The 11340-nt window shown below is 46.0% G+C and overlaps 1 protein-coding gene across 1 annotated transcript; it reads right to left on the bottom strand.

The window, feature by feature from the left end:
- Window positions 1-5275: 5275 nt before the first annotated feature.
- Window positions 5276-5970, bottom strand: LOC136507517 (uncharacterized). The gene has a single exon (XM_066502220.1). The coding sequence runs from the start codon at window positions 5915-5917 to the stop codon at window positions 5276-5278; it is 642 nt and encodes a 213-aa protein (XP_066358317.1). The 5' UTR covers window positions 5918-5970.
- Between the last annotated feature and the right edge of the window lie 5370 nt (window positions 5971-11340).

Genomic DNA, 11340 nt, shown 5'->3' with positions numbered 1-11340 from the left:
TAACTCCATTTGTGGTCTTCCTAAGCATATCATGATAAACAAATGTGTTCGGCTTAGGTGAGTTACCATTTGGGCATTCATAGCTTAGATGCCCTTTTCTTTTACAAGCATAGCATATGCGGCCTTTGTTTGCTCTATGCTTGTTTTGCTTATATGAACATCTTTCAACCTTGTGGCCCATCTCATTGCATCCATAGCATCTTCTTGTTGCAACTTGGGCTTCCTTTCTTGCCTCTTTGTACATTGGACATTTCTTGGTAGAAGCCTTTTGATTTGCGGCTTCAACCTTGTCGGCCCAACTCTTGTGTGGACATATAGCCCACTCATGTCCATACAATCCACAACCATAACACATCCTTTTTCCATATTTCTTGCTCTTGGTTGTGTTGGCCTTGCTTGAGATGTGATTCTTTTGTTGGGCTTTGGAGGAAGCAAGGTTTGAACCCTTCTCAAGCTTCTTCACCATGTTATCATGGTTATCTTGAGAAGGTTGTGCTTTCTCCTTACCCTTCAACCAAATCACATCTTTCTTTAATCTTTGCACTTCTTCTTTGAGCTCTATGTTTTCTATAAGATTTAGCTCAATCGAAGATTGGCTTGCTTGAGGAGCATATTCATTAGTACAAGAAATATTTAATTGAGATGGTGTACTAGTGAGCGAATGTGTGAGAGGTTGAGAAAATTTTACCGATGTAATCACAACCTCATGAGCCACCTCAAGCATGATGCTTGATTCTACTACTTCCTCATGAGAGCACTTTAGATGAACATAATTTGCTTGTAGCATATTATACTTGCTTGATAGTTCATCTAGCCTTGCCTTGAGCTCGAAGTTTTCCTTCTCTAGTTGTGAAACACTAGAAGAGGAGTTAGTAACTAAAGCATGCTCAATTGACAATTTTTCATACCTCTCATTTATTGCCTTTAGCTCTTGCAATTTGGAGATGAGAATCTTTTCTTGATTTTGAATCGATTGCTCTTGCTTCTCTATCTCTTCTTCAAGGTCATCATTCTTTTCAACTATCTTCATGATGATAAATTTGTCTTTATGGTTGAGATGATCAAGGTTGTAGTTGTCTTCAACTTCAACATCACTCTCTTCTTGATCATCCACTTGAGCCTTCTCCTTTTCTTGATCTTTCTTGTTACTCTTCTTCTTGCTTTTCTTGGCCATGAGACACAAGTGATGAGTATCATGAGATACTAAGATTGACTCATCACTTGGTCGCCACCGGGCTTGAGCATCATTGCAAACAGCTACTTGCTGGTCTGCTACCTTAGCCATACCGGACACGTCCGGTATGTGTAGGCAGACAGCAGGTCATGCGCTGCTTGCACTTCTTGCTCCGGCTCAACGCTCTTGAGGTCTTGTGAGGCTTCTTCACTGTATGATGACACAATGGACATACTTTCTATTGACTCGATCTCAAGTGCATCATCACATTTGGATTTTCCATATAAATCAAAAAGTCTAGTCCAAATGAGATGAGCACTCTCCGGAGGTGGTTGTCCATTGAAGATTGCCTCATCTTGAACCTCTACACTCAATGTACTCAAAATAATATTAATAGCTTGAGCATTGAGTTGCACGCATATCTCTTCCTCTTTTGACAAATTTTTGTAGTTGCTCCAATCAACTATAGAAAGAGGTATGCTTGCATCCACAATATGCTCAACAAGATGACTAATATCTCTAAAAGCATTGAGTACATGTATTGACCAAGTTAGAAAGTTTGAACCATCATTTTGGAGAAGCACCGGCTCTAACTCGATAGGCGTCGACATCCTTTTCTCACGGCGGTGAAGCTTTAGGTGAGAACCTCGCTCTGATACCAATTAAAAGGACCTATGATGCCGCCTAGAGGGGGGGGTGAATAGGCGTTTCTGAAAATTAACACCTTTAAATGCGGAAATAATTAGTAAAGGGAGTTTCCAAATTGGAAACTCCAAATAAGAGTAATACCACCCCCTCACAAGTTAGCCACAGAGTATACAAGGTATAAATAATGTATCTAGAAGCTATAACCCTGCAACACAAAGTTAGAACTGAAAATAAATATTTTCAGCACAGAGCTCTAATACCGGACGTGTCCGGTATGAATACCGGACGTGTCCGGTATGCACGATTTCTGCAGAACGGCCCCGAACTTGCTCCTTTCGATTTCTATCTTCAAACCTAACTGCAGGTACCTACTAGAGATATCAATATGCACAGAGAACCTGCACAAGAGCTAGAGCAACACAAATATCGAATGAAATGCAAATTGAGACACGATATTTGTTTTACCGAAGTTTAGACTCGTTCGAGGCCTACTCTCCATTGAGGGGGCTGTGGATGACCCAGCAAAGGTCAGCCCTAGAGGGTACCACGAAGGTCACTCTAGCCAGAGTCTTTTCCAACTCCTTTTCCTCCTTCCACTAAATGATTCCGAGGCGGCGGAATCAACTGTTACAAACTTTCTGAAGCAACCACAATCTCTCGGTTGCTCTCCGGCGATGCCTAGCCGTATAGGACCAAAGAGTCCAAGAGTAACAAATGCGAATCACGAGATTGACAATATGCACAAGTGCTCAAGTGGTGGCTTGCTCTCTTTTTCAAATTCTCTCTTAACCCACAAATTGATTTTGCAATTTGGATCACACACTCACTAAGAGAGGGTTTTGAAGAGTTGGCAAGGCTCAAAAACGTGTGTCTATCTCAGCAGAATCAGCAGCCTCCAAAGGTGGAGGCTTGGGGGTATTTATAGCCCCCTTGGAAAACTAGCCATTTTATAGCCGTTGCAATACCAGGACATGTCCGGTATTCATACCGGACATGTCCGGTATGACTCACACTGCGCCAACAGTAACTAAGTTACAGTGATGTTGTGAGGCGTCGAAACTCCCGAAGAATGCCGGGACTTCCGACAGTCGGAACTCCTGACTTACGTTGGAACTCCTGACCCTCAGCAAATTTGAAAAACATGTAACTGAGTTAAAGTTAGTGAGGTGTTGGAACTCCCGACGCATGTCGGAACTCCCGACCGTCGGAACTCCCGACTCACGTCGGAACTCCCGACCCTCAAGGCTTTTGAAAACTAGCCGTTGGCTTTTGGTCATCCGTCCTGGTATGACTAGGACAATGAACCCTCCAAGGCAGTTGAAGTGCGAGACGTCGGAACTCCGGACCCATGCCGGGACTCCCGACCGTCGAAACTCCCGATGAACCAATCCGAGAACAACAATTTTACAGCTGCTGGACAAGTCCGGTATGAATACCGGAACACGTCCGGTATTGCCAGACCAGCAAGAAATCAGTTAGCTCTTTTGTCACTCAAATACTCAAAAGTCACATGGGTTGGCTTGAGCACTTATGAAACATTATCTATCAATATGATGCATTCCTCTTAATAGTACGACATACCTATTAAACTCAAGATCAAAGAAAAAATAAATTTATACCACTTGAGTTGATTTCTTTGAAATTGATGCCGTCCCTTCCAATCTTCATCAAGTAAGGGTGCTAACATGTTGATGTTGATCTTTTCACTTAAGCATAGCCATCTTGAGCATGTGACTTGATTCCATTCATCAAATTTGAATAACCCCAAATGTATCAAGTCACTTCCATCAAATACTTCATTATAGATTTGATCCTTCACATCAATATGACCATCTTAGCTTGATTAGTACCTCAACTAAATGCAAGTACTTTCTTCTTCACCCTAGCTAGGTTCTTCGGCCGCCAAGCCGTCGCTTGCCCTTCACCCTTGCTTAGTACCTCGAAGCCTTTCCTTGCTATCTTCACCATCTCAAGCCATCAAGTCACATCTTGTGTTGAATCATCCATTCATGTATTGTTATCATTTTTATTTCAATCTAGCAAGCTTCAAATATGAGACCAATCCATATGCAATCCCTCATGTCTCATTAACTAATAATCATGAGCTTGCTTTCACATAGTACATGAAAATTCCACAATAATTAAGCCTTAGCATGAATTCCATTTACATTGTTGTCTTGTGTTTGAACTAGATTGTTTATACAACAACACATCATTTTGGCTTTCATTAAGTACCTGTGAGATAACCTTTTACCTGTCCACACTTAGCAAACGGGTTAAGTCCTTTAATCACGTTGTCATTCAATCATCCAAAACCCACTAAAGGGCTAGATGCACATTCATTGACGCCTTGCCCCACGTCGTCCTTCATAGTAACCCGCCTAGGCGTCTGCTCATCGCAATCCTCGCCAAGTTGCTGTCTCCACGGGGGTTGGACCGGCCGCTCCAAATGCCGGCTCACCGGATCCGCCCACCGCTCCACCCCTTCCGCGGATCTAGCCTGCCATGACCATGATACAGGAGTTGCGTCAATGAAAACCAAAACATTTCTTTTTGTATGCACCGATGGCTGACCGCTGACCCAAATCCTTCCTAACCAAAACAATTATAACAGCTACCATACAATGTTACTGATAGATGCAAACCCTGTAAAACCTAAACCCTTCACAGAATATTCGACCATCTCTCCCTCCTCCTTATGCTTGCCCTTCCACATCCGGTGTCCATTCATACACTTTGTTATAGACCCTTCTGGATGATTGTTCTGTCACAAGGAGCCCAATGCCCTCTGTTGCAAGGGATCCTGCTGCAGTCCAGCTCCTTGCCAATGTACAACTCCACGGTCAACCTCTTGAGCGCAGGTGCGCTCGCAATCACGCGTCGAACAAGGCTTAAATGGCTATCTGATGGCTGCAAGCCGGTGATCTTCACCTCGTTAAGGCGCTCCAGATGGATCTTCTGGTCATCCCAACCGCCTTCTCGAGCGCAGAAACAACGAGGATTAGAGCACGGGTCGCACTGCAAATAATCAAAACTGACCGATTAATTCAGACTAAAAGGTAACTGGTTTAGAAAAAGTAGCTATACTTAAGGATGAGTATCAGATTGTCATAATAATATACAGTAATAAAGAAAAGATTAATGGACTCACGGGCCTGGAGATGTCAATTGAAAGGCGTTCGATTCTAGTACATTTTGCAATGAGTTTGGCAATGCTTGATTCAAGGTGCTGCCACTGCGCATCTATGGTCAAGTTGGTAATTCTAGGAAGCTGTGGCACTGGGCTCATCATCTCCTCCATATCCCTCCAGTTCTTTGCCTCCAGATCCAAGATTTAAGGTGCAACAAAGAGAAATCAAAAGGTTAGCAGTAGAAGTTTAGTACACCAATTAGTGCTACAAGATCGTTTTTAATGGATTCAACGTAAAAATTTGACGTGATTACAATCCTAATTCAGAATATATATATGCATACCACGGGCGGCGATATGTGCACGCCGAGGCTGTGGGCGGCGGTGCAGTTCCGCAGGAGCCACACGGCGCCGGCGTTGCTGTAGCCGGCGGGGTGGCCGTGCGACCAGAGGAAGATCTTATCCAGGCGCCAGACGGTCTCCGCGCCGTCGAACCGCAGGCGCTCCGGGCGGCACATGTCCGCGCACGCCAGCGTCTCGAGCCTCGGCGCCGAGATCGCCGCCGCCGCGTCGTCGGACGCCAACCTGTAGCAGTCGGCGACGTGCAGCGCCCGGAGGCCCGGCGCGTCCAGCTCCAGCGACGCCATGTCGCTGACGTGCTCTAGCCGGACCTCCTCGAGCGTCGCGGCCGCGGGGGCGGGGGCGGCGCAGCGGAGTGCGGAGAGCCCCGCGATGTGCGCTAGACGGAGCCGACGCAGGCGCGGGCAGCAGGACGCCGACAGCAGGCGCCCGAGGTTGCGCTCGTCTTCGACGTCGGTGCCGTTCCCGTTTGGCTCGATCCACGCGTGGCTGAGCAGGAGGTCAGTGAGCGCGGCGAAGGCGACGGCGCCGGCGACCGGTGGGACGGTGAGGGTCGCGTTGCCCAAGGTGAGGCTCATCGTCTCGGCTCTCGCCGAGGCCGGCATCGCGGCGGATAAGAGCTTCTTCCTCTCAGGCACAGGCCAGTGCCGGCCCTAGGGGCAGGCCACGAGCTGCGACGGCCGAGGGCCTAAGCAGAGGAGTAAGCTCAGGTATATAAACCCTTAAGTCTTATAGTCTATTAGGCATTAGCAAACTAATAAAAAGAGAGACATAAAATTAGTCGGGCGGCCTAAAAAGATAACATCGGCATTTCTTTGCTAGTTTCATTTCTCCATGACCCTCGGGTAGAGAGGAGGTGAGAAGTCACACTGCACATAGCACACTCTGATCGTGAGTTCGTGACGTGCGCCTTACACATGCGGAGCTGGTGAGCCGCGTCGCCGCGAAGAGCTAGACTACCGGAGACACGGACATGGCGCACGAGGACGGCAACCAGGCAGGGCTCCACGACGACGACATCTTGGTTCTTGGCTTCTTACGAATTGCGATCACCGATCAGTTGTTTAGGCCCAAGGTATTTTTTCCTTTTTATTTTTAATCTAAATTAATTATTTGTATAATATTTCAAACTTCTAGTACTCTGTACCTATATAGTCATATTTTTCTTCTAATTTAGGTGTTAGAATTTTAGAATGTTATCTAAGAAACATTTGTCATGGCTAAAAAAAGAAAACGAATATATTATTTTTTTAATCTATATTGTTCCTCGATAATTATCATACATCTACAAATATATTGCTTAATCTATATTATTCCTTGATAATTATCAGACATGTTAAATTAAAAATATGTTATTGAATTTGCTTTCGTTTTGCAAGTAAAATTAACACCTATATATTATAAGATTTTATACATGGTCAAGAGGGGCCCTTGCCACGAGATCGCAACAGGGCCCTTAAAATTATAGGACCGGCACTGGCACAGGCACCCCCGTGGCCGCTGTCTTCGTCGTCTTCGCGTGCCGCGGCGGCACGGGAACGGCGAGCATGAAGCGCCCGGTAACGCGGCGCTCGCCGAAGCGCAGCCAATCGGCGACGTGCTCCGACGTGATGTCGGCGGCGTGGCCGTGCCTGAACAGGTACAAGCCCCTGGACGCCATGTCGTTGTACCTGTTCCGGGGGGAGCTGTAGACGAAGTTGATCTCGAGCTCCTCCAGGTCGCTGCCGCTGCCGCTGTTGGGGCGCCGCGCGAGGGCAGCGCCGATGGCCGCGATGAGCCGGCGGCCGTCCTCCGTGTCCTTTTGGCTGGTGCCGGCGCCGAAAGGGTTCGGCGTGACGGCGAACCGGAGGGCCGGGGCATGGAGTACATGGTCGTCGTCGTAGTTGAGTCCGACGATCTTGCTGGGTCTGTCGAAGTTGAACGGCATGGATGGACGGCGGTGCCAATGCCGTCGTCGTCGTCGCCATCAATGGTGGCAGGCATGCACGAACATAACGCACGTAGCGAAAACGTAGGATACGTGGGATTCAATCTATTGGGGATTGAGTATTTTGGAAGATTGCATCGCCGCATCTTGGAATTGATTTTTTTGTCTATCTATATGTTCAAATAACATTAGTTGGCATCTTCGATTTTTTCCACAATAGAAATATATATCGTGCTACTAGTAGAATGTGTCTATGAATTTTTTTTATAGATGATAGATGATGATGATAATAATAATAATAATAATAATAATAATAATGATGATGATGATGATGATGATGATGATGATGATGATGATGATGATGATGATGATGATAATAATAATAATAATAATAATAATAATAATAATAATAATAATAATAATAATAATAATAATAATAATAATGAAAATTTTATCACTTCAATTTCTATTACGCTAATACTATGATTAGGGCATCCGAACGCGCCCCATTCCTAGGCCTGAGCAGCGAATCAGGCCCAACAGTAATCAACTTGTTTCCCTCTATCCTCTCTCTATCTCTACACATCGACATAACCCCACCGATGAAAATCCCCACTCGCTTTGCTCGTTGCGGCTTCAACACATTGGGTGCCCCTGTCCCACTCCGCCCGGCACCCCCATCCCTCTCTGCGCCGCATCTGCCACCACGCCGCGCCCACTCCTTCTCCAGAACCTCGCCACGCCACGCCCACTCCTCCTCCAGAACTTGCCGACGTCGGCGTGGTCGACGAGTCGGACGTCTTCGACGGCGTGGGGGAAGACAACGAAGATCACCTCCGGGCGCTCATCACGCGAACCTCCCAGGTGGGGACCTTGACCTCGGCGTGTAGAAGCTCCTGGCCTGTCGGGGCGCTCTCCTTCGCCGGCGTGCCCACGCTGCTCGGGTACCTCGTTGTCGATGTTTTACCACCGATAGCCTGCCACGGGGGTACCCGGGGCAGTTTGTTCGGGCTTCGGCGTATGCAGAACTCGACGGTAAACGCAAGAGACAGTCGATTTATCCTGGTTCGGACCCTCGATCATGATCGAGTAATAGCCATACGTCCAGTCGACGTTAGCCTTTGCGTTGGATTGATTGTCCAGTGTTGCCTTATCTCAGTCCCTTCTCTAAGAACTCTGCCCTCCTTTATATAGTTAGGAGGCCAGAGTCCTAGTCGGTTTACAATGAGAGTTTCCTAGTAGGATTACAGAATAATACTACTACTAAGATTATATGGAAAGAATCCTAGTTAGACTAGATCTTCTCTCTTCCCTGTGGGGTATCCCGTGGGTCCCGTATCGACAAGCCCCCGAGCACTTCATGGTTGAGCTCTGGAAGCCTCATCTTGTTCTTTCAGGTCTTGCTGGGCAGGAACAAGCGTCGTTCGAGTGCTTTCCTGAGTGAAACCATGTAGCGCTTCTTGGGATCTTCGAGTGGTGTGTGCTTTTTTAAAGAAAAAGTACATCCATCTGGGTGTAGCCCCCGAGCCTCTTGCTATTTGGAACAAGGAGCTGGAGGGTCTTGTCTTAAAATTGTTCTGATTCTTCGTCGAAGGGCTCCTGAGCATATACCTGGGTTATTTATCAAAAAGAACTCGGATATAGCTCGGTCCGGGTTCTTTTTGTCGCGAGGCCTTGAAGTGGTCTGTCTTGAAGAAGTCTTCTTGTTGACATGCGCTTTTTCAAAGAAAAAAGTGCACTCACTGAGTGTAGTCCCTGAGCCTCTTGCTATTTGGAACAAAAAGTTGGAGGGTCTTGAATCTTATGTTGTTTGAAAACTACTAGTCTTGAAGAAGTCTTCTGAGTGATGTGCATTTTTTTTGAAAAAAGTGCACTCACTGAGTGTAGCCCCCGAGCCTCTTGCTATTTGGAACAAAGAGTTAGAGGGTCTTGAATCTGAGTTGTTCAAAGAACTGAAAACCTCTCCTATTGCAGCCCCCGAGCGTATATCCGGGTTCTTTTATTCAAAAAGAACTCAGATGTAGGGTCTTGGCATATTCTCTGGTAGTCTGTTGTTGTCAGATGTAGTTGTATGATGGTGGTTGAGTGTAAATGTTGTTTGTTCATGAGTTGTACAGTGTTGGTATATCCTTTCGAATATACTCATCCTTGAGTACTATTCCTTCACGCCTGAGTCCTCTTTCATTGATTTCTGTCTTTTCACTGTGTCCTTTGTTGGTTTTGTTCTGTTGGTGCTCCTGGTCTATGTGCACCACTTCTTTGGTCTATAAATACCCTCCTGGTGTGTTGTTTTGATTCATCGAGCATTTTGTTGCGTGGTCTAAATCTCTGTAGCCATGAGTATGATAGTTTGTGAAGTAGAGCAGCCCCTGGGCGTATCTTTTAGTTCTTGTATATCTTATCGTAGCTGGAGGGAGTCTTGTGATAGAGATTAGAGGTAGACTAATCTCACAGCGGCATTGTACCAGGAGGTACATGGCGGTAGTTGGAGGAAGTCTTGTGATGTGGGATACGTTTCTTCATCCAGCAGTTCTGGGTAGATCCCCCTTGCCTGCCCAGTGACTGTCCGGTGCAGATCAACGCCTGAATCCGGCGTCATATCGAACTTGGGTAGACAGATGACTGTAGGCCTTCCCTGGTCCATGTTGTCCCTGCCGTGCTGCTGACTTCCATCTCACGGATGTACTGCGTTCGTCCTTTGAAGAAAATAGTGTAGTCGAGTGTGGTTTGTTCTACCGAGTAGCAATTTGAACACGTAGTCGTTCTAGAGCCTAGTTGTGTCCGGGTTCCTTTTTGCTATCTTGCTTATCGTAGTACCGAGTTCGTTGGGTCTTGTAAGATGTGTAATCTTGTATTTTTTGAAGCCATTTATAATGGAAAGAATATTTTCTTCTGAGTTGTCATTCTTTTTTCTGCTGATGTGCTGGTTGTTTATGAGATTCCCGAGTTCTTTCTATAAGAACCGAGTTCTTGTGTTCCTTGTGAGGTAACCCTTCGTTGCTTCATGGTTGATGAGTTCTTTTTATAGCAATATGATAACTCTATCCGTGGTGCTGGATGGATAAGTCTAAAATCTACCCGTTGAACTATACCCTTGTGTAGAAGTGTGTTGTTCGTCATTTCAGCTGTGTTAGTTGTGTTGGGAAATGGACCGTTGCGTTCTCATGCCATGTTTAAACGGGCCTAGTGGGCCACGTTTTTAGTGTTGTAAAAACCTATTTAAAGGCCTTCTTTCTTCTTTTTCTTTGCTGCCCTGCTTTTGCCTTGAAACCCTAGTCTTCAAAACTCCGCCGTCGCCATTGTCGCCGTCATCTGAGCGCCGCCGTCTGAGCATCATCGTTTCTTAGTGCTTTATTGCTTTCACTAGTATATGGGTAGGAAGAAATCAACAAGCAAGTCCTAGGCAACCTTTGTAGACGAGGAGGCATCGCTTTCTATGATTGAAAATCAAGAATTTATGGCCATGAGGGCTGCTCAGAAGATCTTACCAGCTCTGACTACGACTGAGGATCAGTTGCGCGAGCTTGTTAGTGATTGCCTAATCCAGGACAAGGAGATTGCTGAATGGAGAGCTCTAGGCCAGCATCGGGTCCCAACTCTAGGCCCTGGTGAGATTGTTCTTTTTGTCTCCTTTATCCATGCTGGACTCTGCCTTCCTGCTTCTGCTTTTCTTCATCGATTTCTTAGTTATTTTGGGAATAGCTTGAACCATCTTACTCCCAATGTTGTCCTTCATCTTTCTGTTTTTGTTCATCTTTGTGAAACTTTTCTTGGAATTCCTCCTTCTCTTTCTCTCTTTCATTACTTCTTTCGTCTGAAGCCCCAACCCCGTAGCAATGACACCCATGTTCTTGGTGGCTGCGAGATTCAGTTTCATCAGGGTCATAAGAGTAAATTCTTTGATTATGACTTGGTTGATTCTATGAGGGATTGGCGTGCCAACTGGTTTTATGCCGCTAATATGATTCCTCTTCTTGCTATTCATTCTGGTTCTGGTCCCGTGGTTAACGACCGATGGGATAAAAATCTCCTTATGATGGATGAGCTCTAGGCGATCAAGCCTTTTCTTGAGAGGATATGTACTCTGAAACAGCAAAGCTT

This window comes from Miscanthus floridulus, chromosome 15 (genome assembly GCF_019320115.1).
Source record: "Miscanthus floridulus cultivar M001 chromosome 15, ASM1932011v1, whole genome shotgun sequence".
NCBI classification, from domain to species: Eukaryota; Viridiplantae; Streptophyta; class Magnoliopsida; order Poales; family Poaceae; genus Miscanthus; species Miscanthus floridulus.
The sequence above is the reverse complement of the archived record's forward strand: the minus strand, read 5'-3'. Positions and strand labels throughout refer to the sequence as shown.

Excerpts from the sequence above, each read along its gene's own strand:
- LOC136507517 (XM_066502220.1), bottom strand. The coding sequence starts at position 5,917 with ATGCCGGCCTCGGCGAGAGCCGAGACGATGAGCCTCACCTTGGGCAAC.